The sequence below is a fragment of the Vipera berus genome (genome assembly GCF_964194415.1).
Source record: "Vipera berus genome assembly, chromosome: 1".
Classification (NCBI taxonomy): domain Eukaryota; kingdom Metazoa; phylum Chordata; class Lepidosauria; order Squamata; family Viperidae; genus Vipera; species Vipera berus.
Genome location: NC_138202.1, coordinates 79,914,061 through 79,933,338, shown reverse-complemented (window position 1 = coordinate 79,933,338; position 19,278 = coordinate 79,914,061). Strand labels below are relative to the sequence as shown.

General features: G+C 35.8%; 1 protein-coding gene across 1 annotated transcript in view; it reads left to right on the top strand.

Annotated features, from left to right (window-relative positions):
• Positions 1–19,278, top strand: part of HSD17B12 (hydroxysteroid 17-beta dehydrogenase 12) — an 81,137-nt gene that overhangs the window by 49,224 nt on the left and 12,635 nt on the right. Inside the window, exons 4-7 of the mRNA XM_081313138.1 lie at positions 3,929–4,039; positions 9,735–9,799; positions 12,501–12,545; positions 17,133–17,167. Of these exons, the coding sequence (XP_081169264.1) occupies positions 3,929–4,039; positions 9,735–9,799; positions 12,501–12,545; positions 17,133–17,167 (256 nt within the window). The remainder of the gene's footprint in view (positions 1–3,928; positions 4,040–9,734; positions 9,800–12,500; positions 12,546–17,132; positions 17,168–19,278) is intronic.

The window sequence follows — 19,278 nt, the reverse complement described above, 5'->3', positions numbered from 1 at the left end:
TGTTTCCCTACTTTTCAATTGCATCATGTCATGGGCAGTATGTTTTCTGTGTATTTTTAAACTATTCCAATTTTTGCTAACCTAAGAAAAATGTGCAAATGGTATAAAAGGCTAGGAGTAAAAATACTTCAAGGGAGCAAAAGGTTAATTAAGCTTGATGTTTCCACAAGGAAAGACAAATACTTCACATAAAAGAGCTCAGTTTTAAAAAGCCAGACAGAAAAACAGATCCGTGATCTGTTTTCCAGTCAGTAAAGTATAAGGCGATGCCTCCCAAACTTTTCTTCATTATTTTTATTTTATTTTTATTTTTTATTTTTAATCCCATTTATATCCCGCCCTTCTCCGAAGACTCAGGGCGGCTTACAATTTAAGCACAAAGTCCTTTATTTTCCACTTACTGGAAAGTCCTTACTTGAAAGTATTACATACTACATACAATATGTAAAAAATATTAAAAATGGCAATTGTTTGGCCATGTAACTGCAGAACGTGAGAAATACAAAATTAGTTTATAGTCCTTAGCTAAGAATAATTAGTCGTAATCACATATTACTGCTGCTCTTCTCAGAGTTCGCTCTGTGAAAAGAGAAGAATAATCAAACTGTCATCATTACTGGCTCTTCAACTGGTTTGTTATTTAATGTCTTGCTAACCTGGCATGGAACAGATATTTGCAGGACTCTCCCTGAGGGTAATATTGCCACCTAGCAGGACTTGGGAAGTGAAACTTTTCCTTAGCAGACCCAACTCTATGGGAACCCCTTTCTTGAGATCCAGCAGGCTGCTGCCTTCATAGCCTTCCAGAAGACCATAAGAACTGACTCTTCCCACAAGTGCAGTGTTAGGGTAAGATTCAAACTCAGGGATGGTTTTGCTGGGTGTGTTGGAGAATGTTTTGATTCTATTGGCTTTTGGCTTTTCTTGTTGTAAGTCAGAGGTCCCCAGCCTTTTGGGCACCAGGGACCAGTTCTATGGAGAAAGGTTTTTCCACAAACTGGAGAGCGTGGTTTTGTGTGCTGCCTGCATCCCACGGATGGGGCTTTGCTTGTTTGTGTGGACCGGTTGCTGGCATGCCGCAGCCCATTACTGGTCCATGGACCGGGGGTTGGGGACCCCTGTTGTAAGTCACAGAGAGGTGTTTTTTTTTCAAATGGATGGCCACGTTACTCAAATACATAAAGCACCATCAGTCAACCAATGTAGATGATTTTTGTCTGAAGAGTGAGCTAAAAATGTTAAAAGTTACATGGATTGGAAAGTTTTAATTGCATTTGCACAATATTATAGCATGACTTTTAATAAGAACCTTGCAAATCCCTGATAACAATAAATTGGTGACATGTTTGTCTTGCCATAGGGCTACTAAACTAAGGAATCATCATCATCCTAAATAAGATGAGTGAGATTCAAGGTGCTGGTGATGACCTATAAAGCCCTAAATGGCATGGGTCCGGATTATTTACGGGAGCACCTTCTGCCGGCGTCAACTTCCCATCGTCCTGTGCGCTCCCACAGAGAGGGCCTCCTCAGGGTGCCGTCAGCCAGGGAATGCCGACTGGCGGCCGCCAGGGGGAGAGCATTCTCTGTGGGCGCGCCTGCCCTCTGGAACCAGCTCCCTGTTGAGCTCCGGATGGCTCCCGACCTTCACTCCTTTCGCCGCGACCTGAAAACGTGGTTATTTGAGCTTGCCGGCCTGGACTGAGGGATTGGGATTTTAAATTTTTAGAATGTGATTTATTTGTTGGGGCTAATTTAATTTAATTTATTTTTAACTTTGTATATTGTGTTTTAACTGCCCTGTACACCGCCCCGAGTCCTTTGGGAGAAGGGCGGTATATAAATCCAATTAAATAAATAAATAAATAAATAAATATTCCCGCATGTGCAGAATTTTTTTTTCAGATCGATGAATGCCATCTTGCACGATCAAGCACAGCATCTGGATCCAACTCTGCAATGTTTATATCTGCATTTATTGTGTCTTGCCATTTTTGTTTTAGCCATTCCCACATGTGCTTGCCATCTGTGTTAAAATGGAAGGTGATGCAGGCAATGATATGGGGTGCTGCTCAAAGGATATGGCCATACTGCTGATAATAGGGCTATTAATAGGGCTACATAGAGCTACTAAGGGAATAATATTGTTAAACGTCTTAATATACAGCTGGTTGATTTCTTGATAAAAATACAGACTCACTTGGTTTCCTAGATTAGATTTTAAATTTTAAAAAACATGTCTGTACTGAGTTTAACTTGCCTTTTTAATTTGTTTTGTTTTAATTTTGTTTTTTATTTGTTGTAATCCACCTTATAGGACAAATTGAGCAGAAAGGCTAGAAACAATTTAGTATTAATATGTAATATATGAAATATTTAGTCTTCATTTATGTTCCATAAATTGCACATAAGTGCATTCTGCTGATAGCCTTTAACACACTAATTATAGTTAGACACCAAATTGTATCTCTGTAATTAAAATCATCTTCTGTGTTCATTTATTTAAAAGAAAAATGTGAAGTGGCATGCAGATATATAAATCTTGATTGTGCTCTTGTTAGATTGGTAAATACTGTATTTTAGGAGGGAAGAGTTTAGCTTTGCCCTTCCCTTCTGTCATTGCAAATGTGTGCAGATTTCCACATTTTCCCAATTAGTCACCTTGTAACTAGGGTCCAAACCGCATGGTACACAATTATTTTGCTTTTAGATTGTTTATCTAACCATGGAGAATTATAAATTGTTTTAGTTACTTTTTCCTTCATCCCCCAAATAAATAGCCCTTAAAGCAAAATACAAACGTTCACTTTGTATTTCATCTTTTGAAAGTAAGTGCATTATTTTCAAGTCCCCAGGGGACATGCTGCTATGCAAAATAATGACGTAAATAGTTCTTACTGCAGTAGCAATCTTGTGATCACATCAGGAAAAAAAATACAACAGGTTGAACATCTCTAGAGTGAGGTGGAGTGCTGCTATTTTTAGATACATCTGTTCTGCTTTGAAATCCTGTGGTCACAGTTTTAGCAAAGAAATCTCAATGAGCATTATTTCTAGATCACATCTCTTTATTATAAAGCCTCGTAGGTTTTTTATGGCTAGTAACAGTAATCCAAGATTTTAAGGGATATTGAAAAAAGATGAACCACGATAAATAATCTTTATTAATCTATATGTAATCAGTTGAATATTAATCCTGTTGGATCCTTATATTAAAAAGAACATAGTTCACGTGTGATCAGAATTCAAACATTACATATTATATAGCCCTTTATGAACTAGAGATCTACATATCTGATTGTGGTAAATTGTACGGGTGTTACAGAAATATAATTTGCTTTTTTATTAGTATTTTTCTATTTAATTTGTTTCTTTTATTCTGTTATGTACGGTCTTATTAATCTTCTGTGTTTTATAATCTATATTTTGATATGGTCTCTGTGTTATATTCTATTATTGCTCTTGCTTTTGGGTAAAAACTTTTAACTGTCAGATGATTATTTTGCTCCCAGGTTGTTGTTAGTGCTTTATTGCTATTAAGTAATAATAGTTCATTCATATTTATTTATCCTGGAAAATATCTGATCCAGTATTAAAGGTAGGTTGCTTAAAACTAGTCAGTGATGAATAGACAAGAATAATTGTAAATGATTACTAAATAAGTAATCTGTTATCCCTTCAAGAGAAGAGACGTGGTGTATTGTAGAATAATAACTTTTTTTAAAAAAAATCTTTATTGCATAATAAACTTAAAATTTCTTGAAAGCCTTTAAATTAAAATTGATCAAACTTCAAGCACAATCTGATAAAAAGATTCATTAAAATGATATATTTCAAAACCTTGTCTGTTTTACCATTTCACCTTATTGTATAATATAATGAGACAGTGCTCCATGGTTACCTGTTATGTATGTATTCTTTATTTCAGAGGACAAATTCAAGGTGGAAACAAAAACAATTGCTGTTGACTTTGAAAACCGAGATACTATTTACAGCAAAATAAAAGCAGACTTGGAAGGCCTTGAAATTGGTATCTTAGGTTTGTATCTTAAATTCAATTTCTTTGGGTTTTCTTTGGGAGGGTGGGAAGAAACTATAACCTCTCAATGGGTAGATAAAATGCACTTTTTAATTGTATTTATTGTCTGTGGAACAAAGCTTGATATCTTGAACACGGAAAAAGTAGAGCATTCTTTCCAAAGATAATGATGATGATTTTATTTTATCCATTGAGTCATGTCCAAATCTTGGCAATTCTGTGGACCATGTCTCTCCATATATTCTAATCTTGCACTACTTTTTTGAATTGTTATATGCTCTGGCTAATGTTAGCTTTGATGGTGTCCTATCACCGTGTTCTTTGGTGGACTGGTTTCTCTTTATTGCTAACTCTTCCAAGCATAATTGCTTTCTCCAGGAAATTCCCCTGCATGACATGGCCAAAGTTTAATGTAATGTCAATTACCCTGTATTTTTATTACTTTACAGGTAGTTCTTGACTTACAATCACAATTGAGCCCAGAATTATGGTTGTAAGTCATTGTGGTTGTTAAGTGGGTTACTATGTGACATGAGATAACTTTATGATAGCATCCTGTTTCTCCCAGGTGCAGTTGTTAAGTGGAGCTGAGAGCCTCAGGTTGGAGTTCCTAGAAGGCCTGGCACAGATTGAAAAAAATATTGGGGGGGGGGGAATGCAGTGCGATGCAAGTGCAGTGCCAGGGAAAGAAGCCATAAGCACCTCAGCTTGGCCCAGCAGCACAGCAAAAAGGGACTATACCCATGAAGCCTCCATAATGGCATGCAAAGGAGATGCCCTGTGGGACATTGCAAACTCCTGAAAGACTCCAATTTTTCCAGTCACTAACAATAGCTCTTATGAGGACATTCGAATAATATCTGTCCCGTTCATCTTGTGGTCTTCCAGTTTTACCTCAGAATTTTTCAAACTGTGTTCCATGGAAACCTAGGCTTTCATGGGAATTTAATGTGGTTCCATGTGAGACAAGGGACAAAAAAAAGTTCCTTCAAATGCAACCAATTTTCTATCACTAGACAGTTGCCTTTTGATCAGAAGCTCTGGGGTATTATTTTTATTAAAAATTGTGATTATAATAGTGAAAATTAATACAAAATAAACTTAAAGGAAAGACCATAGAGAAAAGTAGTAAAAAGTGCAAGGGAAAAAGAAAAGGTAAGAATATAGTAAAAAGAGGAAACAATGTATAAAGAAATGAGTTCCAAAGCTTCATCACAAAGTATAAACAAATTTAGTACCGGTAATCTTCATCCTCTCAAAAGATACAAACATTTCTCTCTTCATCCAGTATCCCATCTCTTATCTACAAACAAATCCATAAAACATCACATTATTATTTAGCCAACAGATTCCATGCAATGAAAACAATTGAAGAACAGTGTTTCATTTTTTTTTCAATGTTGGGAAACACAATCATTTTTCTAATCTACCATCTACTCACATCACATGTCCAAAGGATGCACACTTTTGCTTGTTGGCCATCTGCTCAAGGATGCAGCATTTAATCTAAGACTGGTTGATTTCATTTTGAGGCTCATGGTACTTTTAGCAATCACCTCTTAAGTCCATATTTTATAGGCCTCTTGTCTTTCTTTTTATCAGTGACCAATCTTCTTATCCATATATTGCTACCACAAACTATTTTTGTCTTCTCAGTACCCTCATTCTTCATGATCTTGTTAAATTTTGTCATTGCCTTCTTCTAGAGGAGTAATCTCTTTACTGCTTCAACATACTGTCTATCTCTGTTCTTGAGCCCAAGAAAACATAACCATTGACCACCCAGAGATAGCAGGTTTTTGTTTTTATTTTGAAAAGGACTCATTTAATGTGAGTGGTAATTCCAGTAACCAAAAATACTTCATGAAAAACCTAGATTGAAATTATGTTGAACGAGTTTTATTTAATTGATTGGTGATGACTGGAACATCACAGATTGTGTGTGTGTGGGGGGGAAATTGAAGTGTGTGAAAAAAAATTCAGAACACTTACATTTAATTAATCTGTAAAAAATGGACCTCTTAGAAACATGGAAACAAAACAGAAAACATCTTAAAAACAAGAAATTGGGACTGAAAGAAAATGTTTAATAATAACATTGTTATTAAGGCTACTGTTTTGCATTATTCTTATATTTCCGTCTTTTTTGCTCTCCTCACTCCACTCAAATATTCCTTATTGAGAGATTTCAGAGATCATGTACACCATGTGTGGGTTTATACTGCCATCTAATGTTCTATAGTCTAATTCAGTCTCAGTGGAAGAGGATCATTTATTCTTAGACATCGTGAACAAATACTCTTAATAGGGCTATAAATGATATTGATGTGCAGTTCATGATAGCAATTTGGCATATTGGAGCAAATAATCATACAGTAGTTTTACAGTATCGGTTGTAAAATAATTCAGCTGATTAGAGAGTGACTCCTGATGACCGCCTGGAGAAATGCATGTAGTTTTCTTGGCAGGATTTCGTGAAGGATGTTGCCATTGTTTTCTTCCTAGCAGTGAGAGAAAATGAGTGCCCAAAGTTACCCAGCTGCCTTCATGCCTAAGGCAGGACTAGACTCATAGTCTGCTAGTTTCTAGCCAGGTGCCTTTACTTATTACACCAAACTGGTTCTCTAGGTACAATTATCAGATGCTTATTTGAAGTAGAAAATAAGTAGTTAAAATTTGCATCTAAATGAAAGAAGGCTGATACGATAGTTAATAAACTTTATTTATTTTCTGGAGCCAATTTTGAAAAGGCATATTCGGTTCTGTGGTTGCTGAGTATTATTACGTTCATGTAGGCTTATTGATGTATGAAATGACTGTGAGTAAATAAATAACATGAAAGTTTGGTTGTTCAGTATATTTAAAAAAATCATCCACTTTGCAGTGACCAATGACCCCATTAGATTCAATAACTGATTGCAGTACCTGCAACCAAATGCTTCCTGTAATTGATGATCAATCTCTTACATCACTATGTAGGAATTTGAAGCAATTTTTTCTATGGCATATTGTTTCAACTCAAAAACATTGGAAGATTTTCTAGCATAGCCATAATATTTCCATGGACTTCTGCTTGGTTGGTTCAAAACATTGTATTTATTCTTCATCCATTCCCTTGTAAGACTGACTTCTGGTTGACAAATATTGCATCCAGTTTTGGTCACCACGGTGTAAAAAAGATGTTGAGACTCTAGAAAGGGTACAGGGAAGAGCAACAAAGATGATTGGGGGACTGGAAGCTAAAACATATAGGGAACGGTTGCTGGAATTGGGTATGTGTAGTTTAACAAAGAGAAGGGTGAGGGGTGACATGATAGCAGTGTTCTAATATCTCAGGGGCTTTCACAAAGAAGAAGGAGTCAAGCTATTCTCCAAAGCACCTGAAAGCAGGACAAGAAGCAATGGATGGAAACTAGTCAAGGAGAGAAGCAACCTAGAACTAAGGAGAAACTTCCTGACAGTTAGAATAATTAGCCAGTGGAACAACCTGTCTCCAGAAGCTGTGAATGCTCCAACACTGGAAGTTTTTAAGAAGAGACTGGACAGCCATTTGCCTGAAATGGTATAGGGTTTCATGCCTGAGCAGGGGGTTGGACTAGATGACCTCCAAGGTCCCTTATTATTATTAAATCACTGTCTTGCTGCCTTTCCCCCATTATGCTTAAGAGATCTGTATTCCTTGTAAATTTTTCTGATACAAAGCAGATCTTTCTTAAACAATGGCAAGTTGGCTAGATCCTGAGACAGAAAAGCATCCCCAAACCATTACACAATCACCTCCAGGCTAGACAGTGGTATGAGATTCTTCTTGTGGAGTGCATTGTATGATTTCTGCTGTACATTAATGATATCCATGTAGCCCAGAACAATTCACTTTTGATTCATCAGTCAATCATCCAGTCATCCAGGTGCTGGGTTTTATTTAGGGGAAAATCTGTTTTGTTTTATTTTGTCTTTCCAAATTTGAAATGAGCATCAGTGTTCTTCGGTTTTATCCTCTTCCATGAATTTCATTTTTACTTGGTACTTTTCTGATGGGATAAACCATAGCGAGAGAACCCTGCAGACCTCTGGATGTTCTGAAGCTTTTATGACTTCCTGGATGATTTTACACTGTTTTCTTTTATGATTTTTACAGAATAGTCACTTTTGGAAAGATTCATTGTTGGCTCAAGTCTTCTCCATTTCAAAACTCTGTCTCTGAGGATTGGTTGTGCTCCAGATTTTAGAAATCATTTTGTAACTTTCCTCAAACTTAATAGGCAGTGACTTTTTAATGCAACTCTTCAGAAATGGGACCATGACATATCTGTAGAATCAGTATGATAAGAATTTCACTGAGATAAAGGGTGCCAAAGTTTATGAGATTTATATAGTATAGGATTGTTTCAAATCATTTGTGATGGTTTAGTAAAGTATTTAATTAAACTAGAGAGGTGAATGCTTTTTCACAGTGTCAAGCTGTACACAGGGTTATTTGTTAATCAGTGTGTGTTAATGTTCAGGACAAGGAGATGTAAAAACAAACAAACACCAACAACCTAGATTATCCAATTTTTTCATATAACTGTGTTTTATTGGCAAAAATGGCAACGCTTTTATGTTTAAGAATAATGAGAGTACAATTCATAATTTTATGAGTTGTCTGATAAATACAAATTCAGTTCTATATTGCCATGTAATTAGGTTGAATGTTCAACTACATTCATCTAACATGTTTGCTGGAATGTTGCTGTTTGCATTGTTTTAAAATTTAATCTCTTTGATTACTATATGTCATTTAAAGTTCAGTAACTAGAGTGCATTGATATATAAAGTTCTTCATCCTAAGAACTGCTGTATGTTACACTGTTTTAGCTGGTAACGTTTTTGTAGCTGTATGTACCAATCAAACACAGTTATATAAGTTAGCATTTGCATACTTTTAAAATCATACTTTACAGTGACTTGATCCAAACTTAATTTAGTCCAGTGAACCATATTTTAGCATAAAGAAATTGGAATTGTTCCTGCGTAGTGGAACAGTTAATTTGCTATAACTAAACTGAGAAGCTGTATTTTAATCTGTTATTTAATTTATAATTATAAATTATAGTCAGATCCAAGTTGGTAGGCCAGGATCAAACTGAATTTAGACTGTAATTGATGAGTTGACATTTAAACATAGATTAAATCCAGAGAGCCTCTTAAAACAGATGTATTGAAATCATGATAAATTAAGTCCTGTTGATTTCAGCAGCAAAATTCACACATCAAACAAAATGATTGAGCTATTTGGCTTAGCTTAACATATGAATCATCTTGTTATAGCTTAGTGTTATGTGTGATCCAGGCCATTATGATTTGTTAAATTAACCATAGTAGACAATCCTGGTTTTATGTCATGTGTGAAAACAAACATGAATCTGTTGTAAGTATGGCTAAGTCTGGATCCAACCAAATTAGCCTTTCTGGTGCTTTATGATTTTAATAGAAGTGACAATATTGACAGTCTTTTTGTGTTCATTGCTGTTCTTTGCCTTGATTAATAACAAAAAACTTTAATACATGCATAATCTCAGGCATTGATGCTTATAGGAACTAGGGATGTCAGTGACATGCTACTTAACTATTTGCTAAACACAGTGCTCTCAAAACTTTAATTTTTGAATATGATACATTCAAGGTGTATATTTAAAAATTATTTATATTTCAGTGAACAATGTGGGTGCTTCATATGATTATCCTGAATATTTCCTTGAGATTCCAGATTTAGATAGAGTAAGTATTCTTTTCCTTCCACACCTGTCTTTTAAAATTAATATTTAATATTAAATTTAAATATTTGTTAAGAGTAACACTGGTTTTATTTGATTTGTTAATAGAATCATAACTGCAAGAGTATGAATAAGAACCTATTAGCATCTCCCCTCCCTAGATTTAGAAACAGTCCTATGAACAGTTCATTAACTTCAAATTAAAATGTATAATGACTAATCCTAAACCAAGGAGTCAGAATACTTCATACCTTCAATACATTCATTAAAAACCCTAATATTAAGGGCATTAGTCTCATTTTGAATTAATGTTGCATTTACATCTTTTCCTCTCAGTTTTGTAGAAGCCTCTTATTTTGATTGTATTTCACATGCAAAAAAAATAATTGGGGCTGCTCTAATGGCCATAAAGAGTAGGAATTGCTTTGTGTTTAACATAACCTGATTGTCTGAGCTGCACTTTATTTTGGTAAAATGCATGTAAGATGTATTGTATACATAGTTAAGCAATATCACATAAAATAGTAAAATGGAAGTTTTTAAGTAAATTAATTACAATGTACTTTATATTAACTATATTTCGATAGGTGAAAATCTATGATGGTAAAAATTCCACCCCAGCTCCCAAAACAATACCTAAAGCAGGGGTGTCAAACTCGCAACGTCACGTGTCGTGACTTGTTTTGCCATTGCCGGCAATGGAGTGGGCGTGGTTTTGGCATGATGTATCCAGCCCATGGGCTGGCAGTTTGACAATCCTGACCTAAGGGATTTGATTTATTGCCAATTTATGTTCAATTGTTTTATGTCACACTTCACACAAGGATTCAAGGTGAGAAAGTAGATTATTATGTAGGAGTTCTTTAAGCTGCTTTGAAAAGCAAAATGAAAAAAAAAAAACAATAGAAAGTTGTACTTGCTCCTTGATCGCACAAGCATGTAATTTGGATCCAAAAAGTATATAGATATTTGCTATTTCAAATTGTGATATTGCTTTTCTTTCAGTCTTTACCTTACTTGCCTTTTATGTCTTCTTTTGCTCTGCTGCGTCCTCAGCCACCTTCTCTTGAGTTTTGTTTTAAGAAGATTTTGTCCCTCAGTCCACTCAGGACTTGTATTTGCAACATCTCTCCCATCAAGACTCATTCTTAAATCCTTGACGAATGAGTGAATGTATTCATTTAAAACATTTTATAGAGGCCCATCTTGAGTGAAGCTCTGGACAGCTCACAACCCAGAAATAACAAAAATATCTATTTGGGTTTTTTTTATTAAAGAGTTTTAAAGTTTTACAATACATTTTAAACATAAACATAACATACATTATCTAGTACATTTTAAACATAACCCCAATTCCCCTCCCTCTCCCTTCCCCCCCCCCCACTTCCCAGAGCTCAATACAGGGTATTGCCTTTAACAAACTTAAACTAAAATATGCTAAATAACTATAATTAAACTTTAAATCCTATCGCTCGAAAAAAATATCTATTTGTGATAAAATAAAAACACTTAAATAGTAGCGGATTTTCCATTCAAAATGGGCACACCTGACATGTGATGAATGTGAGTGTAATTTGGGGAAATGCCAAGGGGAAAGAAAATCATTTGAACCACATTTTCATTCCCAATGTTGAGTGGATAAGTCTGAACCCAGTGCATTCTAATGTTGGGTATCAATGAAGTCCAGTCTTAATCTCTTTTATTGGTGCTTTATGATGCTGTAGAAAAGGAAGAGAAGCATTAATAATTTATATACATGTCACGTATAAGTTTGTTATCAAAACACAACAATCTGTGCAATTAGGCTCAAACCAATCGCAGTATCTTGCAGGTGAAGAGATCACGAAGTGGAGAGTCTTAATTTTACCATTTGCTTCACGTGCTCTATTTTTTCATAATTATTCATCCTAAGTGTGATAATTTTATTTTTTCATTCAGTCTGTATGTGTTCTAGTCTGAACATTAGTTTAATTTGGAGATGCTGAAGCTATAATCTATAGTTTTCAAAGTACTATATTTAGCAAGGTTAAAGAAGTGAATTAATCCCTTATATTTCCATATCAGTATCAATAATCATGTCCTCTGCATTCAAGAAGGGATATCATCCCCTTTTTTTGCAGGGAAAAAAACCACCTCTCTGACTTTAGTTATCACTGTAGAGATTATATCCATGTAAATTTCAAGACAATTTGACCTTAAATTAGGGTTCCCCAACCCCCCCCGGTCCGTGGAGCAGTACCAGGCCGCAGCATGCCAGCGATCGGTCCGCACAAACAAGCAAAGCCCCATCGGTGGAATGCAGGCAGCACACAAAACCACGCACCTTCCGGTCTGCAGAAAAACCCCTCTCCACAGAACCAGTCCCTGGTGCCCAAAAGGTTGGGGACCTCTGCCTTAAATGATAATTTTAAGGCATATTTTAAATTAAATATTTTTAAAAAACAAAGTTTAAGATAACACATCGATATAGCATGGTTGTAACAACTCTGCCAAGAAAAATGAATTAAATTTCTGATTCTCCAGTACTGTAACTTTGAATTCTGGATCCAGAAATCACATTAGATCAATAAATTACCAAGATGCCAATTGAGCTCCCGAGTTTGACCAGATAATTTGTGCATAGTATATACTCTAGTCATCTTAGTTGCTTGCAAACTTTTAAATCAAGAATTCATAATAATGCTGTTTTGTTTTTCCCATTACAGCAAATTGACAAGATGATAAATGTTAATGCCCTGTCTATGTGCAAGGTAAGTGCCATTTTGGGAAGTTGTGCTAATGCAGGAGAATTGACTATATTGCTTATAGAGTAATAAAATAAAATAAATAAATAAAATAAAATAAAATTTGTCTAAAACAATTTCTGTACAATTTCCTCTCTATAAAGCAGGTTCAATTATACAGGGTTCCCTCTAGAGCAGGGGTGTCAAACTGCCGGCCCGCGGGCCGTATAGGTCACGTGGAAGCCACGCCCACCCCATTGCCGGCAGTGGCAAAACCGTCCTGATACGTTGCGTGATGTCACGTGACGTCGCAAGTTTGACATGTCTGCTCTAGAGTTTCTCCATAAGTCCATTTTTTCTAGCAGCCTCTAGAAGTGTTTTTACATATGCTAATAGCATAAGGCTTTCTAGGAGAAGAAAAGGTAAAATGTACTTGAAGTTGTTCATACCTCAGCCTGCCAAGCCGTTTTGATATTTATTAAAAAAATGTTTTCTTACTCTGGAAAAGTGGCATGTAGAAGGTATCCATATGCAACATCAGAAATACAGGTAGTCCTTGACTTACAAGCACAATTGAGCCCAAAATTTCTGTTGCTAAATGAGATAGTTGTTGTGAGTTTTGTCCTATTTTATGATCTTTCTTGCTACAGTTAAGTGAATCACAGCAGTTGTTAAGTAAGTAATATGATTGTTAAGTGAATCTGGCTTCCCCATTGATTTGTTTGTCAGAAGGTTGCAAAAGGTGATGCTGGCATACTACAACTGTCATAAATATGAGTCAGTTGCCAAGTAGCCAAACTTCGATCGTGTGAGACCGGGATGCTGCAAAAGTTGTAAGTGTGGAAAAGGGTCATAAGTCATTATTTTCAGTGCCATTGTAACTTTGAATGGTCATTAAACAAACTATTGTAAGTCAAGGACTACCTGCAGCAGATGGACTTGTAACACTTTTTAAAGAATCATATTTCAGGCAAAAAAACAACAACAGAGGACATTTGAAAACTCAGAGCCTAAACCATATTTACATGGTTTTTCCAATTGTTTCATTTTATATGGCAAATTGAATCTCAGTAATTCCACAAGTAATTCCCTGCATATTTTTTCTACTTAGTTTTATTCATTCATTTCCTTTTATTCCATGTTCCATTTAATTTTTTTAAAGTTATATTAGATGTTTCAGGCATTTCTTCTCCCTTTTCTCTGGATATCATTTTAAAAATGTTTCATTTAGAAGCCTGACATTTCCACTTTGAAAGAGAAAGACTGTTACTTTCTCTACTTGAGATAATGACATATTGTTGCCATTTCCCCCAAACAATATTGTGAGGCATTTTCATTTCAAAATCTCAAGGCAATGTTTCTCTGTCTTGAAATTGAGCAAATCTCTTCTATCAAAAGTTGAGGTCAAACGGATAAATCTACTAAAAAGGTGTTGATATGAAGGGAACAACCAGCACTCCTCACTATTCCTAATTTATTATTTCTATAATACAGCTTTTTATTTCATCTGAATTTAAGTATAATCGCTTTCTAGAAACAGTAAATGTTGCAGGCCTCTACTGGAAAATGATACATGATACCATATAATCTATTTTTATTATTGTGTTATTACATGTATTTTTTCCTTTTAAATAAGTAGGAGTGTGAATTGTCCTCTGCTTATTAACACTATTATTAATTTTGTCATTTGCTACTAGGGATATATAGGAGAGGATCTGTCAGAGTGTGTTAAATATTGTGTTAAGATAACTTTGAACCTGAAATATGCCCCATGTACTCGTCAACTATTTTTTAAACATATATATTTTAATAAAGTTTGGACTACAGGTAGTCCTGATTACTGACTGTTCAAAGTTGTGACAGCATTGAATAAACATGCCGGCCCACAAAGTTCTGGCCATTGTAGCAGCCCACAGTCATGTGATTGTGATTTGGGAGCTTGGTAAGTGGTTCATACTTACTATGGTTGCAGTGTTCCATTGTTATGGGATTGCCATTTGCACCTTGCCCTGCCTGCTTTCCACAAGCAAAGTCAATAGGGAAGCAGACAGGAAAGCTCAGAAATTGCTTTGGTAAGTTCCTTGGCTGCATGTGCTAACACTCCACCATGCTATCCAACCCTTGGCATTCTTGTGCTCCCGTCCCACTTTACCTTACCATCCCTTGGCCTTTCTACACATGTATATACCCTGTGCTGGGCTTCCCAAGCTCTCCCTCAGTTTCCCCAACTCACTCACTGAACTGACCCACTCAGGACCTTCCCCTAACCTCCCCCTATGACACTTTCCCACTGTCCTAGGTCAGCCCTAGTTGGGATTCCTGCCACTCCCCACTTAAGCTACTCTTGAGGGCAGAGCTTGTCTTATTTGTATTCTGTAGATTCACTCTGGGATACTTTCAGGCTAAGAGCAAAGTATAAATAAATAAAATAAATATAGCAATAAAGAATAGTGTAGGAAATATTGTATTGTGTAGAATAAAAAGCTATCTCTTCCTGTTTGAACTATTTTCCATTATCACACAGTATTGATGTAGACCTTACATGCTTGAGGAAGTCAAGTGTTGCATCCATATCATGCACATGACAATATAATATATTCAGGACTCATGTCCACTGAAGTAATTTGTACTATTCTTGTACTTTTCAAGCATTCTGTAGCCACTGCTGGTGGTTCTATAAGGCTTCTGTATCCCATCTGTTTTCTTCTCTGACCTTGTCTCCCCCGGAGATTCCCCCCCCCCCCACAAAAAAAGTTTGCTTTTATGAAAAATTTCATTTCTCATTTGTGCCATTTCTGACTCACCTAGGAAGGCTGGAAATAGAGAGAATTTTATATTTCTTATGTAAAGAATTGGGTAATCTTGCTTTTCATCAGTAACTGAAGTTATACCTAATCTGTGTTCATATTTAAGCCTAAATAATTAACTATGAGTTAAGGCGAAATAATTCACATACTTTGAGGTATGTAGAATAACTCTGTAATCGTCCGATATTAGTGTTTCCTTATTTTCTCTCTTCTTTTTTTCCTCTAAGCAATTTCCTTTATTCTCGAATATAGACAGAAATATTTTTTATAAGCTTATTGTTTTATCATAGGGAATAAAATACAGGACAATAAACAAAATGAAACAAAAAAACATTCGCACATACATTACATACATACAAACGTATATATATGTATGTATATGTATGTGTGTGCGCGCACACAAACACACACTAAATTGGTTCCTAATATACTCCCATTACACACACACACACACACACACACACCATTGGTCCCTAATATACTCCATTACATTTTGTATCTGAAATGTAATCATCTGTCACTAATATAATCTTTTTAATTTATCTAATTCAAGTAACTGCATAATAATTTATCATAAACAACCAATGTAATTTTTAAAGGGTTAACAATGAAATGTCACAGAAAATTTTGCATGGTTTACATTTTCCTAAGTTCTTTGACAGACTGTATTAGGGGAACAGGTGGCAAAAGAAGTTCAACATTAGGGCAGATGTTGTGGCCATAAAACTTGCATTTTGAATTAGATTAAAAATGGAACTTGGAGATTAGATCATATTCTCATAATGGCGATTGCGCTGTAAAAATCAGTAGCTTATATTTTTTGATAAAATGCATTCTTTTTAATGGTAACTGCTATAGTACGGTATTCTTAGATTTGATACATTAAAATACAGATTAAATTCCTCATAGCTTTGGCCAGAGAACCAATTTTTCTGATACGACAATTTATTTCATATGAGAAATAAGTAAGAAAATTTTTTTAGAATCATTTTTTAATGTTAAAAGCTGGCTAATACAAATTGTTGCATAAGATAAATGGCAGCACTAGGTGATGTGTGGCAAAGTAGAATAATTCTAGCTCTTTCAGTGGCTTGCTTTTCTAGATTATTTACTTACATTATATGGCCACCCAACTCACTCAGTGATTACAAAATAATGGAAATTTTTACCGTTAAAAAATGACAAAACAAAAGGTTTTGATTTCTTTCTGTGATCAACAGCTTGGAAAATGTTATTCATGGTTTTTGTCTATCTATCCTGTGCCTTCTCTTCATGTAAGATGGAATGAATTATGAGAAGTGCCTGATACAACCTCCCACTTAATCATGCTGGCTGAGACGTATGGGAATTGCAATCCATGATCAGTTGACTTTTGTTCCATATTCTTTTAAGTGGTCTAGACTGCCATTCCTGATACCTCTCAGACAGTTGCATTGTTCAACCACTTTTGCTTTTGTTGCTGTGATTTTAATTAAATTTATTTCTTGCATTGTCTGGTATTAGCAATAGATATTTGATGAAACTCACCTGTGTAACATGCAGAAGTTCTGAAACTATTCTCTAATAATGCAAAATCAGACAAGACTCATTAAATTGTTTATAAGTGCAGCTTTTATCCGAGTTGCTCAACATATTTTAACAAAGACCCGCAATGTATAAATAGAATAAAAATACACTGCCATACAAGTGATGGCCTTCAAATTCTTCTATAATTCTTTGAGGTGAAGAGAGGTCAGCTGTTTTGTGAGAGGCTTTCCTCAGTCTGTTTTCTGCCTATTACTCAATCGTTTTCTTATTTTTTTTTCAGATGACACAATTGGTGCTTCCTCGCATGGTGGAAAGGTGAGTCACATAAACACATCCAGACAGCCATTATTATTTATAGGGGAAAATCCTTTCTTTGAAAAATTCATTACTGTGACTAATCAGTCAGGCCTCCATGTTTTATTGGCAGTGTAATGCTCTGTGAGTCATGGGACATGAATCATCAGACCGTGAAAGCCTATCTTTACTTGATGTCCTTTTTTATTTTCTTTCCACCGTTTGGTGATTTCTTTTTAAAATGGAATTAAAAAGCCTGAATGACTCATCAGTGAGAACTCAACAACAAGCTATTCTGTGGGGGTGGCTATGTTTCTGGGATATTCCTGGGAATAACCTTAAAGCCTTTCCTGAGTGTCAGTGGAAGGAAAACAGAGAATAGAGAAAACAAGCTCTACTTACATGGCAGGCACAGAAAATGTGTGCACAAAAGCAAAAGGCTCTGGAATAATAGGGGGCTAAGAGATGGCAATATTTCAATATTAGTGTAGATCATACTTTTGGCATTTTTCCATTTATGCCATTGTTACACGAGATACATAATTTTTCTGAAAATTAAAAATTATTCCTTGTTCAGTTCCTTCCAGTTATATTCCTCAAAATGGACACAGAAAACCATGCTATCATTAGTATATCTTCCTCATTCAGTTGGATATACTTCTTTTTGAACCACAGTATTTGGTTCTGCATTAAAGTGTCTTCTGCTCTCTGCAGTTTTTCCCCCCTCCTTTGCTAAGTAGTCCATTTTTATATCCAGGCTCATTTGTCCAGATCATGGTTGGAGAAAGAAAGAAAAAAACCTTAAGAGATTTTGGCCATTAAAAGTATTTTTTTTCTCTATTGAGTGTTTAATATTGATTGATTGAGCAAGATCTTCCTTGGTTTCATATAAACTCTTGCTGAAATTAAAATTGGTGCTGAAGTCGTCTTTTTCTTGCTGCAGTCTCCTGGATTTGATAGGTCTTCCCCATATCAATTTTACACTTTTGGAATGCTTCTGAGTTCAGCTTTGTCACATTCTCAGGACTAAGGTTCCCATTTAGCTTTTCATGTTTACTATTTAACACATTATTGATAGTTCTGCATAATGTGCAATATACATTCAGTGACTCAGATTGTGGTGAAAGGTATACATGTACCCAAAAATGAGGCTGAGTTCCTTTTCAATTGTTGTACCTATAACACCATTTGGTTCTTGCCCTGCATTTCTCTGGCAAAAAAATAAGGGATTGTTTTTGTTCTTTGCCTGATTTATTTTTCCCCCTTTGCTTATATTAATTTTGTTTTCTCTTATTTCTACAGTCAAGGGTAGTACCACTAGCATTTCTTGTAAAGCAACACTTATAGCAATAGGAGCATTGCTTTAAAAGTTTTTGAAATATAAGAACAACTTTCTAAATAGTATTCTCTAAAAATTCTGTATCTTGGAAAAGGACATTTAGTATACTTTTGCCTTGCTCACGGTTTATTAAACTGATCTGGTGAAAATACGTTTTTCCCTAAACCGTATTACAGATAAAAGGTAAAGTTTCCCCCGCACATGCGTGCTAGCCGTTTCCGACTCTAGGGGCCGGTGCTCATCTCCGTTTCAAAGCCGAAGAGCCAGCGCTTGTCCGAGGACGTCTCCGTGGTCATGTGGCCGGCATGACTAGACGCCAAAGGCGCACGGAACGCTGTTACCTTCCCACCGGAGTGGTCCCTATTTTTCTACTTGCATTTTTACGTGGTTTCGAACTGCTAGGTTGGCAGAAGCTGGGACGAGTAACAGGCGCTCACTCTGTTACGCGGCACTCGGGATTCGACCCGCCAAACTGCCGACCTTCTGATCGACAAGCTCAGCGGCCTAACCCACTGAGCCACCGCGTCTATACAATACCCATGACTCAGACAGCCCAGTTTATGGAGCAGTTATCAGCACCATCCACAGCATCTAATGATACTTTCTGGTAGCTAGCTGAGTTATTTCCTTGATCAGTTGTAATCAAAGAGGAAGTGCACAAGCATTATTTTAAGCATACATCTTCATAAGCCTTTGAAAATGAATAAAGGGAGGCACTCCTATCTTTCACTCTTAATGCAGGCATCTCTGCCTCCAATTATATGCTACATCAGTTATCCTTGCCCCTCCTTTG